Consider the following 22,042-nt stretch of genomic DNA (forward strand, 5'->3'; position numbering starts at 1 on the left):
GGATTGAGGCAAATAGCCCTGATTGCTTCAAATGCCATTTAAGCATATCTCTGCAAATTCACCAACAGGTTTCAAATCAGAAGGGTGAAATAACTTCTAGCTAAATAACTTCTAGCATTTAACTGTACCAGGCTTTCCTGGTTCTTAGTGGACCAATATTTTAGAGTTCCCCTCTCTTTGCAAAACAGAGGTCATAAGCCAGGTGTGACTGTCATTGGGCATGGATGAGGAAATCTCCATTATATCTTCTGAACTACAGAGAGAGATTTGTACATTAGTCAAGCAAGATGTCATATAATCTCTCTCTCAGGTGTGGTATTAGATCCACCATCTCTTGTCCAGCCTCAGAAACAGGTGCCTAATTTGTGAATACTCTCTGCCACCAGGCACTCCTCAACTGTTCCTACGTTTCCTTCCAGAACTTCACCACCATTATAGTTAAAATTGTTTCACAAAGCAGTCCAACAAAAAATCTCTTAAATTAATCTAAAGAATTAGTCACATTCATTTATCCATCAAAACCAAAGAAAACAAAGATCAGTTGGTCACTAAACTCTTATTAAGTCCCTTTCACATGTGCAAAGCTAACTATATTTTCCTGGTCTTTTTTGCTGTACGTCTATCCAGTTCTCTCTGCTCTTTCTAGCTGAGTGAATTTTTTCATGTCTTGTCATACTAGTGGATGTGTTCTAAATTCTGCAACTAATTATGCTTTGGAGCATAATATTGGAGTGTGATGACCAGTGTAATAAATAACTCTTCACCTGAGGCATTGCCAATTTCAACTCATAGAATCAAAATAGTTTTAGTTGAAAGGGACCTTTTTAAGGTCATCCAGTTTAGCACCACTGCAAGAAGCAGGGATATCTTGAACTAGATCAGGTTGCTCAGAGGTCAGTTCAACTTGACCTTGGATATTTCCAGGGATGGGGTATCCACCTCTTTAGGAAACCCATTCCTGTGTTCTATCACCCTCATTTTAATAAATTTATTTCTTATGCCCAATCTAATTGACCCTCCTTCAATTTGAAACCATTATCTCTTGTCCAAAAGTTTGTTCCCATCTTTCTTCTAATTTCTGAAAGGCCACAGTGATACTGCATTCCCTTGTCCAGGCTGAACAACTCCAACTCTCTCAGCTTTTCCTCACAGGAGAGATGTTCAAGCCCACTGATCATCCTGGTGTCCCTCCTCTGGTCATGCTCCAACAGGTCCATGTCTTTCCTGTGCTGAGGATCCCAGTGCTGGAGGCAGTGCTCAAGGTGGGGTCTCACAAGTGTACAACAGAGGAGAATCTCCTCCCTTGACCTGCTGCCCACACCGCTTTGTTGGGTCATGTCCAGCCTCTCATCCACAAGCATCCCCAGTCCTTCTTGGTAGGGCTGTTCTTGAATATTTACTGTGGAATACTTATTTACTGATAAATCTCATATTTGGGGAAAAAATGTCATATATAGGATTAACTGGGCAAGCTTTTCTTCTTTTTTCCCTCCATTAGCAACCATACTTGGATTATGATTCATAATGCTATTAAGCTCGACATCTACTCATTTTAGTACTTTTGCACTTACTTTTTCCAGTCTAAGCACAATAGTTCATGCTTTTATTTACTGCACTTGTCAGAATTCCAGACTTTTTTTTCCAACTAGAGATAATTTGGGACTGAGATTTGGAACTTACCACCATTCATCAAGAAGCTGCCACCCTTCATCTAGATGTCATCCACAAAACTGGCATATGTACACTCTATTCTGTCAGGCACATTGCTAATGAAAAATTAGAGTAGCAGTAAGCATGAAAGAGACTCTTGAAGATCTTGACTTGTTGTGACCCGTTGTTTTGACAGGAAACCATCAGCAGCTACTCTCACTGCAGTTCTTCATTCTGTTGTGCAACCAACTTTTAATAGTATCACCTGGACCATATTCCCCTACTTACTTGACAGGACTGTCACATAGGACTGTATGAACTCTTGTTAAAGCCAAAATATGTCACATCTATTTATTCCCTATTATCCATTAGGCCAATTACCCTGTCAAAGGACAAAATTAGATTCATTTGACATGATTTGTTCTTGACAAATTCATGTTGACTGTTTATTATCACCTTATTATACCCTAGGCCCTTACAAGTTGATACATTAATCTTTTGTTCTAGATATCAAGCATAGCCTAAATAGGATATTAGTCCTCTGGTCCTGCTTCTTTCCCCACAAATTTAGAACCATAGTAAAATACTGCAGTTATATTGCATCCTATCCTGAAAAAAATCCTTCACTGTTGTTTTAATGGAAGACCACCTTTTGAATCCTGACAAATCCATACAGTGGAACAATATATCAATTTGGTGATACCTTTGTTTCATAGAGATGGAAAAAAAATAAGGTACAAAACCAACAAATAAGGACTGATGAGCATCCCTGATTTGCTGGGAAATATTACTACTGTTGCTACTTAAGTAAAACAATAATTTCTGGCTCATATAATTGGAAATATTTTTAAAGCATATCATAATGGAATTCAAGCCCTGTGAAAACATCAGAATGTTGCCCAACCTTTCTTTAAAGGCAAACTGGGTCATCACTCAGCCATCTCATTAAATGAGAGGGGAGAAAAAGTTAATCCCTTTGCAAAAAATTGACCTTGTTTACAGATACTGATAACTATATAGCTTCATCAAATAATCTCATGGCCAAAGGAAGATCAAATAGTCAAGGCAGGAAAATTCAGTTAATGCTTTTTTTTCTTTTTTCCAAGCCATAAGCAGAAAATTTACTCCTACAGCTACCTATATGCACCTGAATTATCCTACTGAAGTCAGCTGGACTACATTTTAGTTTTACATCTTAGAAATACAGATTTAAGGTTTGCTACAAAGCAAGAATTTACTGCAATAGCTCTCAGCAGCTGCCAACATCTAAGTGGCAATACAGGCACTTGCAGCTAAGCATATATTTAAACGTTTCACCCTAGATTGAATGCACAATATGAGTCTAAATGATATATCTAGATTGTCTGAAAAAAGAATTGCTTGAAATGGACTCCACAAAACCTACCTCTGCTGTTCTAATGTTTTTGCTCAGCATGGAGAGGCTTTGGTTATTTGCACATTGCTCCCTTCCCTTGTATGAGATTTATTTTAAAAAGAAATACTGAACACACAGCTGTCATGAAGATTTATGGATAACTCCTTTACAAAGAAGCTAAATGATTTTAGACTATTGTACTGCCTTTTCTCATCTTTTTAAAATGTGATTTTGATACCATGTAACCAGAAAAAAAAAATAAAAGCTCTGCTGCTCTTAAAGAAATCTCTATCTAAAGGGAGAAAATTGTGTATTCTATGCAAAAAAGAAAAACCCCACAGACCAGTTTTATTGTAAACATTTTCATAACATTGTTGTGTAGCAGGCAAATGGAATTTCTGTTCATTACTCTCTGATAAAACCTATCTCCCGCATCTAAAAATAGAGATATATTGGTGGAATAGACACAAAGCCTTGGTTCCTAGACAGAAAAGTTATTTATTGTTGTTATGGATTTAAATTGTGTTCAACAAAATATGATGAAAATGAAAGGCAAGAATATCAAGTAAATGAAAACTTTTTCATGATAATAGGAGAAAGAATTACAATGTGTGTGCTTGCATTCATAGTAGAGTTATCAAAAAATGAAAGCTAACAGCTCTTTTTAGTCAAAGCATTTTTTTTCTTTGAATCCCAATATTCAATCTTTAGTTTACCACATTTTTGCTTCAAACATAGGTGGACATTTCAAAATTACCTAGGCAATGGAGGAAATAGCTCTGCCTATTCCACTCACATTGCAGAAAAACATTTCTAAAGTGCAGTGGAACTCTGACTACAGATTATTTCTTGAACACCTCAGCAGAGCACTTCGTGATTTGAAGCAGTAATAACTATAAGCACTGGAATGAGAAGACACCATCATAAGAATATCCACAAACTGCCTCTGTGTGGTAGTGAAAAGGGAAGAGATATCATTCCAGGTTAATAAATGGGTGGATTTTGTATCATAATCTCTCCATCAATCAACACTGTGGTTGCCTTAAAATTTAGACAAATAGTAAAAGTGGAAAATGAAACATACTCATCAAGAAGGTCTCTCCATTCTGTAGAGATAATGTTGATCTTAGAGAGAGAGGAGCATTAAAACAACCTTCTAAACAGTGCTGGCTATTTGAGTTCAAGCTTCTAACACCTAAGGTGTGAAGGGACAGATAAATACCAGCTAGGCTTCCAAGAGTTTTCTGTGAATAGCTTAAATTAACAGATGTCTTCTGAAACCAGTTTTTCGGACACTCTAGATGGTTCTGAAAATGGCCTCTGCTTCTTCCCCCTCTCTTCTTCAGAATCCATTCTAAGAGCAGCAGAAAAGAACAGTATGGGATCAGAGTAGTCCTCAGAGTAAAAAGTATCTGTGTCCACTGATACTTTGTTTCTGGGTAGAAGGATTTTTACTTCAAACATTTTATCCTGGAAATTGCCTAGATCTTCTCAGCCGGAAAATTTTCCACTCCACATATCAATCCAAGTCGAGTAACTGCTAATGACTAAGTAACTTTACTGACATGCTCATCTTTCTGTCTTTTGTCTAGATCTTACTAGACTAGGACAAACAAATGGTATATCCTCTTTGAAAGGAGATGCAACACTGAGGTATTTGAGCTCTCCGCTATATACTGTGTCTGGTTCAGTGTGGCACGCTTTTTCCTGCAACAAAGCTGAAAAAGCTGAAAATTTTGAGCAATAAATTGGGCTGCTCAGTTGGTAAGACCCACTGTGGCCCAGAGGTCTCCATCATCCCCTCCTTATGAATGACTCAGTATCCACAGTCCTAATTTTGGCATCTGGCTTCTAAACAGAAGAGTCTAATTTGATTCTTCTATTTTTATCTCTGGGGGACATGACAGTTCCAGGGAGAGTATTGCCCTTCCTTGCACCACTCTTTGAGAATTATGTCAGTGTTATAAGAGAAGATATCCATTCAGTAAATGGACTACATAACCTGGAGTTATCAGTAAAATTAAATATGTGATGCTGACTGGTCTGGAAATTCTGACTGAGATATTTTTGAAATTACTACCAAGGGATAAAAAGCTGAGAGGAATGAAAAGACAAGCTCATAGCTTTGATAAATAATCGATAAACTAAAAATAGTACGAACTTCATATAAATAGTTGCCTTTAAAGAGTCAGAAGTACACAAGAATTATTTCACTTCTTCCTATGTCTAGAATTAGGAAGGAACCTTGTGGAGACTTTTGAGTTTGGCCTCATTCTAAGTGAAAACATTTCTTTACTGACAGAAATAACTTCCATATTTAAATTACACAGTGAATTAAAGACAGGGGAACATTAGCTCCCACTAGCAACGCCCATGTGAAGAAACTTCCTGAAGAGCCTCGAACAGCAGAAAAAAATACACTTGACTATGTCAGGTTTGGTCTGTGTACTCAGTGATTCCGAGAAGGAAATAGGAGAGCTAAAACCTAAGAGGCTTTTCTGTGACACAACAGGTTTTACAAGGCAAGGAGCACCACAGCAGAGCTCCCTTGGGTGATTATGGGAGACAAATTTCCTCAGTGTATTAGAGACCATCTCCAGTTCAGCTTGTTCTGTTTCGTTGCTGGAGGAGTGAGAGGATGCAAGGTGTGAGCCAACTGAAGGTAAACATAACCAGGACTGGTAGAATAATTAGGATCCAGCAAATATACTAGCATTATTAGCAGTAATGGATCAGTCAATTTTTCCTGTTTACACTCAGGGCAGCACAACCGAAGTTGATGAGCTTACAGGGATATATTGGCAGGGAAAATCTGGCTGGGTGTATAAACACTACCAAGCCATTGTGCTCATTTGAAACATCTACAGCCTTTTCATCTGCTGAGCGACAAACTGAAATCACAACATTTCATTTAGGTTCAATTTCTGAAAATTATTGCACATCCTAGAAGATAAGTACATATTTCTAATCTGATACAAAATGATCGACTTACATCAGAATTGAATCTCAGCTGGCAAATGTTGCATGATATGATTTGCTTTCTTCGATGAGGAAGAGGAACTCCAAACGTATGATTTATTACAGCTTTTTGAATTGGGTCCATCTGTGAAGAGAGAAGAAGAAAAATAAAAAGCTTTTGCTGTTCCACTGTGAAAAATGATTAATGAAAATGTGAAAGAATATTACGTACATACAATTTTAGAATATCACACAATACCTCAGTATTATCAAATAATAATAATATCTCGTGAACTAATAAATGAGTCTCTTCCTTGAAACATCTACACAACTTACAAAAGATACAAATCCTCCAATGATTATTTTCACAGTCATTTGGAGGAAACTATTTTGAATAAATTTTAAGGACGAATTTGGACTTTTATGAAAAAGATTATTTTGAACTAACTTCTACCAGAACACTGATCTGATATTGTCTGCAAATCAGGTTCTCTATTAAAAAAAAAAAAAGTACCATCTTGGCAGAGAACTTCATGAAAACTACTTGAGGGACTGTTTTATTTGAAGGATTGAAATAACTTTTCCCAAATTAACTGAACAAAATGCTCCTATTTCTTTTTCACAAAAACCATTTGATATGTACTTTAAAAGTCTGATAATAACTTTGCAACAACTTGGTTAAGTTGCTGATATTGTTTATCTTAAAATTGTTTTTAAAAAATCACATATTTTAACTAATTTTGATAACCAGTATTCACAGGGCATAATCACTGTATGTCATGAAAAAGACAGCATCTTTCTCCATTCCCATGTCTCCATGGTTCACTATTTTCTAGTCTGTTGGCAAAGGGTTATTTGATAAATAAAGAATCAGAGCTTCTCCTTAGAGTAATCAATTATTCATGAAAGCTGTAATGGTAGAAAGTCATGGCCTCTATTGCAGTGAATCCAGAACAGATCACTACAGAGTTTTTGCATCACCTGACAGCTGTTCAGTGTCAAATATGAAATAGGTCTTTAAATTAATTCTTGTTGAAAAGAAAATAAGATTGGTAAAAAAAAAAAAAAAATTAAACACACAGACACACAGAACCCCCCCAGACAAACCAAGGAAGACAGCAAAACTTTATAGAATAGCAGAACGGTCTGGAAAAAATTCTCAGTTTGAGTATCTTCAATTTGATGTGAAGCACCTCATACATTTGTGCAGCAACCAGCATAAAAGAGCACCAATCCCACCTAGAAATGAGGGATGCCACTGTAGCATAACCCCCAAATAACACTGATGACTAAAGGCAGAGTATATCAAGCTCTGAAAGATGACAGGAACTTGTATAAGACTTTCTGCAGTGATCAAACCATGCTCTAGGAGCATTCATTTTACTGAGTAACATGATCTTGAAAAAGCCCTCAATCCAAATATACTGTTATATAGACCAAAAAGGACACCACCACATAGGAAAGTAAATAAATTGTAACAGCTCTTCTTTTTCAGACTGCTCCACTGAGAGGTGGATTCTTAGACCAGCAGAATTAATAGACCTGTATCTTGCTATTTTTAACACTAAAGCATGACACGGCCTTAACTGATGCCAACTCTACGCTGCTTGAGTTGGGAGAAATTCTGTTCCTTTTGCCACTGCAGGTCTAAAGCAATTAGGGAAATCTGAACTTCAGATATATGGGTAAGTCAGCACAGGATAACAAGAAATTGTGCATTCTTTGATCCAGTGTAACTGTTTGGCTTCACATTAACCACAGCTGTGAGATTCTTTAGAGAGCTTCTTTGTTCGCTTGCTCAAGTTATGGCACTTGTCAGACGATGTGAGATAATGGCCTTCAGTGTTACCATGATAATCTTTCCTACTATCACACAAGTGCCCATTATCTCACAATGACTTGAGAACGCCAAGAAAGAAGAGCTCTAAGAGTTAAATAAAAAGGTACTATCATGGTTCACAAGATGGAAAGACTGATTTTTTTTTTAACTGGATTCACCTATCTTCAGAGTTAAGTATTCTAGCTCCAAATGAGGTTGGATTTCTGAGGCAACTGATGCATTCATATTGGGAATGAGACAAAATAATTTTTAGAATTAAAAAGATCATGAATATGTAGAATAGTTGCTCTATGCTATACTTAATTTTAATCTGGTCTCATGGAAAAAATGTGTGGTTTCTTTCCTAATAAGACCACAGATTTGCTCTTGTTTATCTGCTGATAGAGAAACCCATTGGCACCCTTCCCTTCGAGTTTTAAAGATGTAGACTTCAGCATACAACTACATGGCATTACTGTGAATAGGATGATTTGCATTTGTGGCTCTAAATGAAGAAGTGTTCTGGATAGTTTTCAAATTAATTAAGAAAAACTGCTTCCAAATTATAATCCCTTCTCTGCCAGTTCACAGAATCATAGAATTGTTTGGGTTGGAAAGCACCTCATAGATCACGTATTTCCACCCCCCAGCCATGGGCAGGGACACATTCCACTAGACCAGGTTGCTCAAAGCCCCATCCAGCCTGGCCTTGAACACTTCCAAGGATGGAAGAATTGTTCTTTGATACTGCAAAGCACAGTTAAACTTAAAAGCTTAGCACCAGATTCTAATAAGGTTGGGATAGAATGCTTGAGGGGTATTTAACATTATTATTTTTCACTGGAGATTTCATTTGGGAAACATCACCAATCCATAAATTCTAAATAAACATCCAAAAGCATCAGATAAGCTTCCACAAGTTTTATGCAGGAAATCTGAGAGGCAACAGGATACTTAGGTGCAGTGTGATAAGGACTCAGATCTCACAGATACTGGAAGACAGAGAGGAGACCTGCTGAGAGTCAGAGGAACAGAGCTAGCTGATTGCAGAAAATAGAGAGCAAGAATTGCAGGGAAATATAAAGAGGGAAATAATTTCATATAGCTGAGAAAATCAGCAAGTTTGAGATACTTTAAAGCATCTTTAAGCACTTCGAGGCTTACTGAACATTACTAATCACATATATACATTTTATTTCAACTTATGTAAGTGGTATGCACTTTCAAAATAAAGGTTATCATGAAAAAATTTGATAAAGTCTGCTTTTTACTCATCGCAAGTGCTATTTTACAATCCTGGATTTCATTCCTTAGATGAAACTCATTTAATTCACTCTCATTTAAAGTGAAGGACAGAGAAGTTTGTATTTCACATGGAAGATTATCATTCAGATGTCAAAACTGTGTAGAACACCAAGGCTAGCAAGATATTCCTTTATTTCCTCTTGAACATATATTTGCACTGTAAGTTACAACACAAAGAGAGTTTGCTCTGAGAGCTGCACTGTGTTTGACTTGTCCATCACCATTTGCCTTTCTACTCTCCAGCATCAGATATTTTCTGTATGCTACACTATTCCATGTGGTCAGTTTAGAGATTGCACAGTGCTCAAGGTTTACTGCAAACCACAAGATGACTATTAGATTGGGCAATGAAAATAAATATTTAAGTTAATTTTATTAATTTTTGGTTTCAATACATGCACATCAATAACATTGTCTGTGTTCTAATTATTCAAGCTGAAATTCATGGCAAGATGACACGATTCACGTTCTTTAATCAAATACTGTACTCCCTTCCCAAAATCTTCAGGATTATTAGGAAAATCCAGGCTTAAACCAAGAGCATGATAGAACTTGGCCCCTTACTGCATATTCTTAGTTTTGATCATATCACTATAATGTGGTTTTGGTTGTTTTAAATTCAGTCTTGCCAGACCTATGATATTAACTGTATTCCTTGTTCTTGTGCTTACTACAGAGCATGAAAATGCTCTTTATTTTGTGGACTGAAGGTGAAAGTAGTGGCTGTTGCATGAACTTTTCTGGAGAAAACGCCTACCACGAAATCACCAAGAAGCTGACCCAGGAGATCCCTTGTTATCCTACCTGCCTGGGACACTTTTCCAGAATCACCATAGAAGCTATCTTTGAAGGCTTTCTGTAGCCAAGTATTCATCTCATTAAATTTTCAGTAAATATCTGTGTAATGCAGAACCTAGGATGGTATATTTTACATGAAGAAAAATCTGATTCTTTGGAAAGTAAATCTTACATATTTTTCCACAAATAATTTCTGTGTTTTTGCACGTGTGTGTGTGTGTGTGTGTGTGTGTGTGTGTGAAGAATTGTTTTATGCCGAAGCTGAAATTCAAAAACTGAATTTCAAGAAATTTTTAATATATATAATTTTTATTACTTTTTTATGTGACTTCTTATCCCAGGGGCATAAGAATATGCCTTAAAAAACACCAACAAAGCAAAAGCAAAGGAAAGCATGCAAGCTTGATCCACAAAGGCTCAAATCACAAAAGGGATATAAATTAAAGGAACTTATTTTCTAATTTTGTATTGAAACCAAAAGGCATGATATAAGCATTTCAGATGCTTGAAGTTTGCAGTAAATTAATTGAAGTTCACTAATGTCTATAAATAAAAGCATCCAGGTCAAAGGATAAGACCACGTGGATGCCTAAAGCCTGTTTCAGAGCATATGGTAGGCCTAAAGCAATCAAATAAAGAAGAAAGTATTTTTACCTCAAGACCAAAGAAATTAGCTGAAAAAGATTGACTCAGATCACTACGGTCTTATACTAAGTGAACAGAAAAACATTTCAGGTCATTGAAGCTCTCAGGAAAAAATTGCTGTAGACCATTTTAGACGTAATTTTTTAAAATACCCACCAAAAGTCTGACTTCCATTACTTGAGCAGCTAAGTGAATTTAGTGGCACAGCTTCCACCACCTCCCAGAACCTCTTAAAATCCAGATCATAATACATTTGATAATAATAATAAAATTAATATTGGGCTTATTTGGCCTCATTTTGTTCTGACTAATACATACGTTTGTCGTAATCCAGACCAATGGCAAGAAACTATAGTCATAAATATATAATTATATACATCTAATTATAATGATTATATACAATTACTCATAATATAATTCCTTTAATGTTATTTTGATTGTAACATTGCACTGTGTTAGGGTTGTAATATTGATAAGAAATAAAGATAACTCAGCATGGGCTCCTTTCATTCATTCTCTTATGTTCCAACAAACAGTGAAACGAATAAAAGCATTGGAAACAGTTTAAATCCTGTATCAATCTTTGCCATTACCAAACAAAACTCCCAAAATATCACATCCTCCACGTTATCTTTATTGCTCAACCTGACCCATTTTTCAAACTGCATGATAGATGCAGTTTTAACACCAACCAGTTTAAACATAAAACTGCCTACTTGATTATTATTATTATTATTCTATACACACAGAAATAGAGAAAGGTTAAGCTATAAGAATGCTCCTCAGTGGTGCAAAGTCACTGTCATTTAAAGCTCAGGACTCTTAGAGCCAGCAATTTTCTCACAGCGTTAATTTGACTATTTTGAACTGAAAGCTGATCAGTTCCTGTGTGATCTCCGTGGCATCAAGAATTCACAGACATTTCCTCTGCAATCATTCAGGTCAGTTGTAGAGATGCAGCAATATTGTTTTAGGTACACTACATTGTATTGTTATTACTTATGAAGAAAGTTAGATATTTTGGAGAACTCCTGGACTTTCAAACTTATATTGGCTGTATAGACTGCCCACGTCAGGGGCACTGTGCAGCTGAGTCGGAGCTACTACTTCTCCAAGATGTATTTGGCATCTACTGCAGCTGCATTTTCAAGCAGCACAAAGCATGTGCAACACGTCTAAAAACTTCCAGGAAAAACATGAATTACTGTGTGTCACACATTACTATTCATTTCTGTGTGCACACAGCAATCCCAACACTCACAACAGTATTTATTAACTAAGCACATTAAAAAAACCCAAACCCTGTTTCTCTGCAGAACGTGATGCTTTCCAGAAGCAGAAAACCTATAACTTACAACCTACCTGACACATTCTTAATCTCCTGGTAACCATGTCAGAAACAGAACAGTTCAACAACAGCTCAGCGATTTGATCCTAACTATATTTGACATTCTACATTTCCACAAGAATTAAGTTCCGTTGTTATAGTTGGCCTTCCAGAGCTGTTTCTTCCCAAAAACCACAGTAATCTGTGAATAAGAATCTTATAAACTAACTAAAGATCACAATTCAAAAGGAATGACGGGAAAAGCTTAGCAAGCATAATTAAACATACACCAAAAATGGATGTTCAACAATATTTTGGTTTCATGTACGAATAAAATGATGTCAAAGAGTTAGAATACACGTTCTAGATGTGCTACCATGCATGCCTTATCCTTTTACAGCTAATTTATTCAGTATTGCCCTAGCAATTATGGTGAATAATTATGCAGAGTTGAACTACCCATATTTTCTTAGTGTCTACCATTTCTGTTCTTGTCAATGAAAGAGGGCAGAACTTGATGCTTTCCATGTACATAAACAGAAATATTGCTCATCCTTCTTATATATAACATAATTTATATAAAATATCTGCAACTACAATAATGTGCAATATTTACAGAATAATTGCTTTTCTTTAAAAAAATATATTAAAAAGAAAATTGCTGTCACTTCCCAAAGAATGCAATGGGTAACTCGAATAGTACTTCAGAATGAATTCCCAAAGTAAACTTTTTATTTTTTTATTGTGAGTGTTTCTTTTTTTTTTCCTAATGGAGCTATTTAATTCTAGCAGTTGTCTAGTCACCTTTCTGATGTGACTCTAGTATTTCTTCCCTTCTTTTTGTTATATTTTTCTTGTAGATTTTTCCACTTGCAAATGAGATGCTGAAGCAGCAGCAGTATTTCTGGCAAGCTGCTTGAATATACAGAAACCAGTCAGAGCAAAAGGATTTGCATTCACAGTAGTATTGCACACAAATACTGTAACCACAGAGAGATTATGCAAATCCTTATACTCTGATTGTCTAATAATGGTTGTCAGTCAAAAGACAAAAATTTGCATATGCTAAGGCTAGTGAGAAATAATCATACAGTGATTATGCTAATCAAACACACTAAACAACATGTGAAGGACTGTCAAACTGGAACAAATCTGTGTATGTATGCTAAATACAGAAACACGCAGTACTAACAGAATGTTAAGGTTTCAGATCAAGCCCTTAAAAACATGAAATGCCTATATAAGCCTTGATTTGACACCTTTATGAATTTATATTTTTGAAATATGTTTACATCTTTTCCCCAAAAGGTTTTGGCTTTGTTCTGCTTAGAAGACAATGTTCAACTAATGAGCAACTGTTCAATGTTGTATTTTGTCCAAGAGGTTCAATGAATAACCCTAAACCTCATGGACTGAAACCTCACTAGCAGTGGGAATTATCAGCCTATTCACTGGCTCTCCTACAGTTGTCACTGGCCCAGAATGTGAGTAGTTCACAAGTATGATTAACTTACTTTGCAAATCGCCTTTTTAGATAAGAGATGGTATTTTCTCAGAAATAAAGAATAAAAATTGAACAGTTCCAGTTACCCAGCCTAATATACCTGACAGTACTTATTATTATACTGCCTTTCCTATGTTCCCCACACACTTCCTGATTCCAGATTCATCTATGAAGGGGCTACACAGACTAAACACAGTTTTACAACTGCAAGTTGGACTTAACAATCCACAAAGTTGCCTGGGAAATGTTTGTGTTAAGTGACTTCCCTAACATCACTGGGAAAAACTCTCTGGAGAGGTATTCAGTTGATTTTCTAAAATGGGATACCCCTTACTTTAGTCCTATCTCATTCAAAATATGCTTTCTGGTTTATGCAACAAACAAAGCAAAAATAGTATGGATGATAATCTTCTCAATTGTGAAACTATGATTGATTCTCAGTGCTTATCCAAAGGAAAATCCTACAAGATCTATAAGATTCTCCCAAAGAAGAGAAATGAAAGGCAATGAAATGTAGTGTGTTCATAATACTGCTCAATTATCTAGTGGACAGCACTCAATACAACAATTGCAGCATAAGAACAGACCAACATGAAACAGATCACCTTGAAAATGAGAGAATTACTCATTGCACTTCTAGTAGGCATTAACCAAGTGGTGTGCAAAGAAAGGGTGGATTGCTTATCTACTCACTTAAGTGAGCAGCGGCAGATGGTAAAAATATGATTAAACCCAAACCAATTCCTTAAACCAAAAATACATAAATGTTATACTCTCCCTAAAGATACCCATAAAGATAAAAACCCAAGGTTCACAAACACCATTTGTTTTCTGAGACTCAACAAGAACAAAGCAAGAATGAGTTAAGAAAAAAAGAATATATTAAAAAAAAGTTAAAGGCATTTTCATGTTTGTGCTCAATAGTTTAGGAAAAAAGGTTGGCAGAGGGTTGGCAACCCTAATGAGGGTTGCACAACAAATTCCCAATAGCATCATTCATATGTGAATATCTCAGAAAACTGTACCAAGTGTTATAACTGGTATTTAATAATAGTGAGTCATTCTAATCACAACAACAATAAAAGCAGGATGTGTGCCAGACAGAGAACTGGCAGAGAGGCACTTGATTCACTCTTACAAGTGAATTGCTTACAAGTATCAGGGTGCAAAGTGGTCTCTGAAAACTACTGCACGTTTTTCAGAGAAATGACTGCATATGTATGTGTTTAAGAACTGAGAAAATTCTGGAATGCAAAGTTCCTGTTCATGCTGCTATCCTTTTTTAGCCTATTTAAAAAGTCCTCTTATTTACCATTTTTATTCTGTTCTATAACTGGAATGTTTAAAGAGATCTATTCTTAATTTAAGAAAAATCACGGCATGCTTCAGACATTATTAAAATACTCGATCAAATCTATAATTTTATAGCATTTCAACACATTTCAAAAACCTTAGTTTGTTAAGATTTGACACTGGGAGAAGTTACAATTCTTAAGTCATACTTGTAGAATCAGAAAATAAACTAAAAGGGACCCCAACACATATTTTAATCCATACATCCCATCATAAAAGTAAAAAATTGTTATAGGGATAGAATAGTTTTATCCCACGTTCTGGTGGGTAATACTTGAGTGACCAAGTATTTTCAGGAAGCAAAGGCTAAAATATGGCAGTTGAATGTTAGAGAGAAAAATATTTTCCTGATTCTCATTTTATAACTGTTTTAGTATAAAACACTTCAACATTTCAATTGAAACATTTTACAAAGCTGTTCTGTTTGTTTAGCTACTACAATTCTGACAACACCTTACAATGGAGTAATTTAAAAATTACTGCATTTTTCTCTTGGCTTTTAATAGATGTCTGTCTTTCTTCAAAACTTGGTACAAGTACTTCAGGTGCAAGCAGAGATATTTGCTAGCATAATTATTTGATGGCAGGAGTGCCTCTGGTTTGGTTTTTAATTTTTTTCCCCCACTCCCGTCTCTTGAAAAGAAGTTCTGCTCTCCTTTTTATGAAAATTCCAGGATATAAAACCATGTGACCAACTGTCATCATTGTGCCTCACATCTGGAGATTCAAGAAAATTTTATTTAAATTAATTGCACCAGCAGCACTCAATACAGAAGAATAATGCCCCTCACACTCTTCATGAATGGATGCTGAAGGGCTACAGTTTACACATGCAGCTGAATACACTTATAATAGGTAATGGTTAAATATGAGGGTAAATTATGTGCATGGCTATATTCAAAGCCCTCATACACATCACTTAAGAGCATTATATCTCCTTGCATGCAAATAATACTTTAACTTCTCTCAGATCATGGATTATGGACCACAGGAGAAGTCATTAACCTGCTTACTCCCTCCATAAAATGATTAGCTTTAAAACCGCCCTGATTTTTTAACCAGGATAAGACTGAGTGTTCAGGATACTCACTTCCACTAGGAAATAGAGGAATATGAAATTGGAAAAAAAAGAAAAGATGTAATTTCTTGATATAGTTTAAGAGCTTACATAATAATGTAAACAAACCTTGCTCTTCTTAGTAACTATGTATGCATAAACAACTTTAGAATTTGGTACTAAACTAAGCAAGATCCCAAGAAGATGAGGGAAAGAAGATGATCCCAAGTAGAAGAGAGAAGAGAGGTGGTCAAAGGTAATTTGTATTTTAATAAAGTATTTCTAGCTGAAAAATTACCATCAACCTGATTTCTTCTTCAGATTCTCTAGGAAGCAAGAAAGCAAGAAAAGATAGAAAAGAGAGAATTTAGAAATAAATGGAGATTATTATATTACTAACCCAACTCCCTACCAGTTGAAATGTCTCATTTTCTTCATGGTAAAAAACCAGGAGTACCTTCCATTTTGATGAAAAGAACACACTTACACCTTCAGTGGGTACCCACATTGTGACTGTACTTTTCCAGTAATTCTCCAAAGATTACTACTGAGATTCATTCCAACTCTCCTGCCAGTCTTAGTGACTAAGTCATTAGTGCAATCCTGAGTGCACTGAACAGCTGTGGAGAATATAGTTATGGCTCATTCACTACTTGAAGTGCTTTAATCCCTTCCTACCCATCTCTGAAATGTGATCCATTAAATAATTCTCAGCATGTTTTTATATCATTTGGAAAAAGATGAAACGTTAACAGTGTACTTTTCCATGCAATTTCATCTTTGAAGTTTTATCTGAGTGATATATCAAAATTAAAATTTAGAAAAAGGTATTGCTAGGGAAGTACCAGTCTGACCCCGAGTTCTGAGCTTTTTGTAGATCAAAACAGAACTAAATGAAACAAAGGAAGGAAAGAAACCTGTTTTTACATGTTTGCATGCAGAAATACCTGTCTAGGAGTCCAGGATACCTTAAAACAGGATTAAAGTGGCAATCTCCCCTCCTTGCAAGAGTCTACTACCATAAAATAAGTATTAATATAACTACAAAGACCAAAATGTAGAGTTAATAAGAGCCTGTGGTTTCTGGCACAGCTTTGGTAACTTTTGCTTTTGTGAAAGGACACTATCACAAGACAGAACACATTCTGTCATGGCAGAGTGTGCTGGTTTGGACTAGTTCATGCATATTCCTCTCATTGTTTAAAGTTGTTTCATGTGCATTTTCACCTTTATATAATTTTAAGTCAAGTAAACTCCAACTGGATGCCCGAATCAGCTCTGACTACACTGGTGATTTACAGATCCTGACACACAGAAGGTAGTCAGAGGTTCAATGACCAGGTGAGGACTGTGGGCTGTAGTCCAGTGAGTAAGAAGGGATGTTCTGTGTCCCTCCAGGCTGGAATCTCAGATGAGCTAATACATGCAGATGGCAAACAGAATTTAGGCAAACACTTGTGGATGAAGCAGCTAGACACTGAGCTGCTGCAGGCAAGCAGTGCTGATAGTTCTTCCATCTCCTCAGCTGACCTCTGCCAGCAGGACAGCATCACTTCACATTAAGTGAAACCATGGTGCCCACTGAGTCTTTAGAACTAGTGAAGCTGAAAAGGATTTTGTGTATATTATGAACTTGAACATAATATAAATTCTCATCTGAGTATTTCCTTTTACAAAGACCATTTACAGACAGGTGATGAACATGAAAACTGAGCTGTACTAGAACTTTTGGCAAATCCACTTGTTCTTATGCACAGCCTTATGACTTTCCACTAGACAGCACAGGCATAATTGATGCGAGATCATCCATATCTGGAGTACCTATGGATGTGAAGACAGGCAATTTTATTGCCTGTGAACTGTGCAGTTGTTATCTGCAAGTCAAGTACTTAAAGACATCTGTGCTGCTAGCACATCTTTTCAGAAAAGAAACTCCATCATGCACAAGTAGCCCAACTTCAATTATTTTGAATGTTTCACTTGTTTTGCATTGTTTAAGGTCTATGGATATCATAATGGTGCATTTTATAGTAAAAGTTCTGTCCTGGAGATATCTAAAATACAGAATAGGTATGAGGCAACTGATAAGATAACAGCAACTAAAGAAAGAATTCTGAAAAAATGAAGAAGACATAGAAAGTGCAGTGCAAATCCCCCCAGGCTTTGCTCCTGTCATCTTAGATGTCTTCAGGGCTCTCAGCCCTGTCACTGGTCCTGTTTTCTACTCGATTAATTACCTGTGATTTTTTAAAACAACATCACCAATGAAAACATCATTCCTCCTGCTACTGTAAAGTTTTTATACTGATGTAATATTAGAGATGAACCCTGCTCCCCATGACTTATTCCTACTCATCTTGACACTCTGATGGAACAAGTGCAAACCAAGGCTTAACCTTGAATCTAAGCTTTGACAATTATGATTGGATCTTAATACACACTGCACACATTTCTGGACCAGGATTAATCATTTTTGTTTGTGACACAACTAAGAGGCCAGGAAATATTATCCTCATCTTATACATAGGAACTGAGAGTAATGGTCCAAGGTCACTGTGGAGGTCTGTGCCTGAATGCAGAGCTGAAGCCATCACCTCTTCCATCAGCTCCTTCTTGCTAGAAGCAGAAGAGCAGAGCAGCATTCTTGGCCAACCCTCACAACACCTTGTGTCTTTTGGTTCTTGTTTCAAAAGACAGTCTGACTTTTACCCCAGCAGCTCTGAGGGACAAACAGTTCTGCTATGGAATAGGATAACTGAAAAAATACTTCAGAAGCAGCTGCAAACTACAGTGCTCCAACCCTTCTTCTTTCCCTGTGTCTTCTTAAAAAGTGCTGCTGCCTTTTTAGGCACTACTGAGAAAAATACTTTTTGTTATCTCCTCGTAATTTGCAGAGCAGATTGCCTCTGCAGTGGCTATGCCGATAGCTTGAAAGACGTGGAAAGCAGGAGACTCAAATACAGAAATAAAACCAAATGTTATACTGAAATGGACTTGTGTCTGTTTTTCCTTCCACACACACTAAATCCATGTAATTATAAAAGGCATAAATGCAATCACCATTTGAATTAATTATTGGAAAGGGCTTTTTATTCTTTCCCCTTTTACAAAATCTTGGATTCACACTTCACATGAGGAGACACACAGCACATTTGCAGCATACAGCATTGTCAACCAATCCTGAAAAATCCAGTATGCTCTTGAGAATCATCATGCTTACCAATGCTATTTCTAAAGCATTGTCATTCAAAGAACTGCTTTCAGTTTTCCTTTCAGATTTATGATTATTGAAATGGCATTACTATTATTACTATTAATTTTCTCTCTTTCAGTTCTTGTCTTTCTCATTATTAACTGCAATGGGAAATTTAACAACTTAAGTAGCATTATGCACTTACCAGGTGGGGATTTGTCACATCAGTTTTGTATAGATAAGACAATACTACACCAAAGGCACAGACTCAACACAGGGTTACATCACCTTTTGCTGATCAAATCCAGAGATAAACAAGTCGAAAACCCCCATGTGGCAAATGCTTTTCTGATACCAGGCTGGTTTCTCAACTGTTAACATCAGACCTGGACTCAAGTAGAACGTGCTATTTCCTGGCTGCTGTTGACAAAACCAGCAACTCATCAAATCTGTTTCTGTCTGAGACTAGTATCTGAATTTGTACTTTTGTTTGGCCTGATGACTTTAATGTGAAAATCAAAATGACATCTACTGGCCTCCACAGAAACCAGACAGAAAATGCATGTGCTTTCCTTAATATGCTTTGATCAGAATGAACACCTCGCTAATGGTGGTCAATTACTATGCAAATATCCAGTAATTGCACCCGTCAAAAGCAAAACATGTTACAAAAGGCACTTTAAAAAAACCTCAACAAAGCAAAAACAAAATAAAACCTAAGAACCCCCAAGTCAAACCAGAAATGAGAAATGACTAGTACAAGGCACAAGTTAATTATTAAGAAACGGAGAAAAACTGTTTCAGTCTAAATTTTCAAAACCTATGCTGTTTACACTGATGTAAATATAAAAGAGCAAAGCTACAACTTTAAACTGGCACATTGTAAGTCCTATGTTTCTATAATTATGCTTTTGCTGTCTAAGATTAATCAGGGTAGTTAATGATGCAAAAAATTACATTTATAATCCAGTCTGAATACAGCTGTACTGCAAGCTATGATCTAAGTGCCATTAAGGTAAATGGAATTAATGGGCTGTCCCTGGCAATTTTTATATCTATCAGTTACTAATTAACATTCTTCTGCAAAGAATAATTTATGGGGAAAAAATACATACAGAAGCAATAATGTTAAAACTTGCAACACAGAGTGGTCACAGGGTAGCTGTGCAGCTGTAATAGACAATGTGTTGTGCTCATTTCAACAGAACGAGGAAGTGCCAACTGGCACTGCAATCAGTAAAATCTTTTATGTTAAGTCATTTATTTTATATTACAGCAAATTATTACTGCCAAGGATGAACTTTTGTGAGAAATCTCAACTTCAACTAATAATGGAAGGACTGAGCAGAAGCAACAATAAAAGCTTGGTAGTTAAATTAGCTACTAAGAAAAATGAGCACTGTGTGTTATCTTTGTAGATAACATAGCACATTTTCTGCTCCCAGCTTGATTACTGATTTTATGCATTCAGTACTTCCATTAGTTTTAAAAGTGCTCCTGTAAAACCTTTACCACAATCTTATTGTAGCTCCCTTGCGTTCCTGACTTTATGACACAAAAAGCACTGCATAACCCTTTAGGGTCCCTTTTGAAATCCTCCTTATCTTCTTCCCCATGAACCTATGCACCATCATTTCACATACCAGGAACTAATAGTAAAGAATAAATCTTACAGTGGATACCAAAGGCGCCAGAGGTTACTATGTGCCTGCTTTTTTGGTTTTTTAACAATTAAACCCCTCCCCCCAAATATACCGACAGAAAAACAGCCAAACCCCTCAAAACACTTATCTCCCTGCCTGTAAAAATGCCCCTAGAAAAAGGAAGACACAGAAGTGGGTGGTAGAATCAAAATCAAAATATAATGGTGACTGTTGCATCTGAAGGATATTCCCCACAATAAAGGCAGTAGCAGTTAGTGGTTTTAAAGGAATATCAAGATATTTAGGTTTACTTACAGGACAAAACCCAACATGTTAATCATTCTGAATTTATACTTACAAAAATCCAGCTTAGAGTTAATCCTTCAAATCCCTGTTAACAGTATTATTTCAAGTAAATATCATTGAATTAGGCTGATTTTAATCTTCCCAGACCCTGGCCAAAAATGGTATATAACTACAACAAGCTATATTACTACCCAAAATAGCAAAAATAATAATACTGGTATTTGTATAAGTGAGATTCATTATGTAATAATGGCATTCCTTCGGTTTCATGCTTAATTCCTATGTCAATCATGGTGAATCTTGAGTTTATAATATCAGCATGACAATTCACACTAACCACAATTTACTGCCTTGAAATTGAAGTTGTGAAGCAACACTTAAGATATTTGCATTTTATTATAACTTAGTCAGTAAGATGCCAGTGATAAAAACATCCTAACTTCAGAACTTATGAACAGATACTTTGAACATACTGTAGATAATTATCCAATAAGAATTTGATTAATTCACAAACACTTAGTGCAATTTATAACATGGGGAAAAAAACCCCTGAATTCTTGAGAACAATAATTACACTGCTATCAAAAATATGTTGCACACTGCTAAGAATTCTATTCTATAAGAAAGTGCTAAGCATTCTAGCATTATCTCTCGTGTATAACCACTGTGTCACTCTACTGTGATGTCCCCAAAATACAAAATTGCCTGTCTGGACTGTAGAATTTTAGGCAGAAGGGCAATAGAAGTTTTTTAGAATAAAATATTGATTCACAAAAATTGATAAGCTTGCAGAAAAAAAGAAGGAAAGGTCTATAAACTCAGTATCAAAAAACACAACAGACCTAGTAAATTTGCTGCTTCAAGAGCACAAAGAGAAATACATAATTTCATTTTTTTCTGAGGGAATTGAACGAGATAATAGATAAATCCTGTCAGGATGGATCTGACTGCATTGCAGTAAATGATAAAGTAGGTGTCCAATATTTTCATTACAGAGGCTGGCACATTTTCTATATAACTAAAAATACAACATATAATGTCTATTCAAATCAATGCTTTAAAAAAAATTATTTTAATGCTTTTGATTACAAAGCATATTCAGATCAAGA

General features: G+C 36.0%; 1 protein-coding gene across 5 annotated transcripts in view; it reads right to left on the minus strand.

Annotated features, from left to right (window-relative positions):
• Positions 1–22,042, minus strand: part of ZNF385D (zinc finger protein 385D) — a 408,449-nt gene that overhangs the window by 87,034 nt on the left and 299,373 nt on the right. For all 5 annotated transcript variants that reach the window (XM_088164075.1, XM_088164082.1, XM_088164070.1 and 2 more), the window contains one exon: positions 6,018–6,128. In XM_088164075.1, coding sequence (XP_088020201.1) covers positions 6,018–6,128 — 111 coding nt within the window. The remainder of the gene's footprint in view (positions 1–6,017; positions 6,129–22,042) is intronic.

This window comes from Sturnus vulgaris, chromosome 1, assembly GCF_052056855.1.
Source record: "Sturnus vulgaris isolate bStuVul1 chromosome 1, bStuVul1.hap1, whole genome shotgun sequence".
Lineage (NCBI taxonomy): Eukaryota > Metazoa > Chordata > Aves > Passeriformes > Sturnidae > Sturnus > Sturnus vulgaris.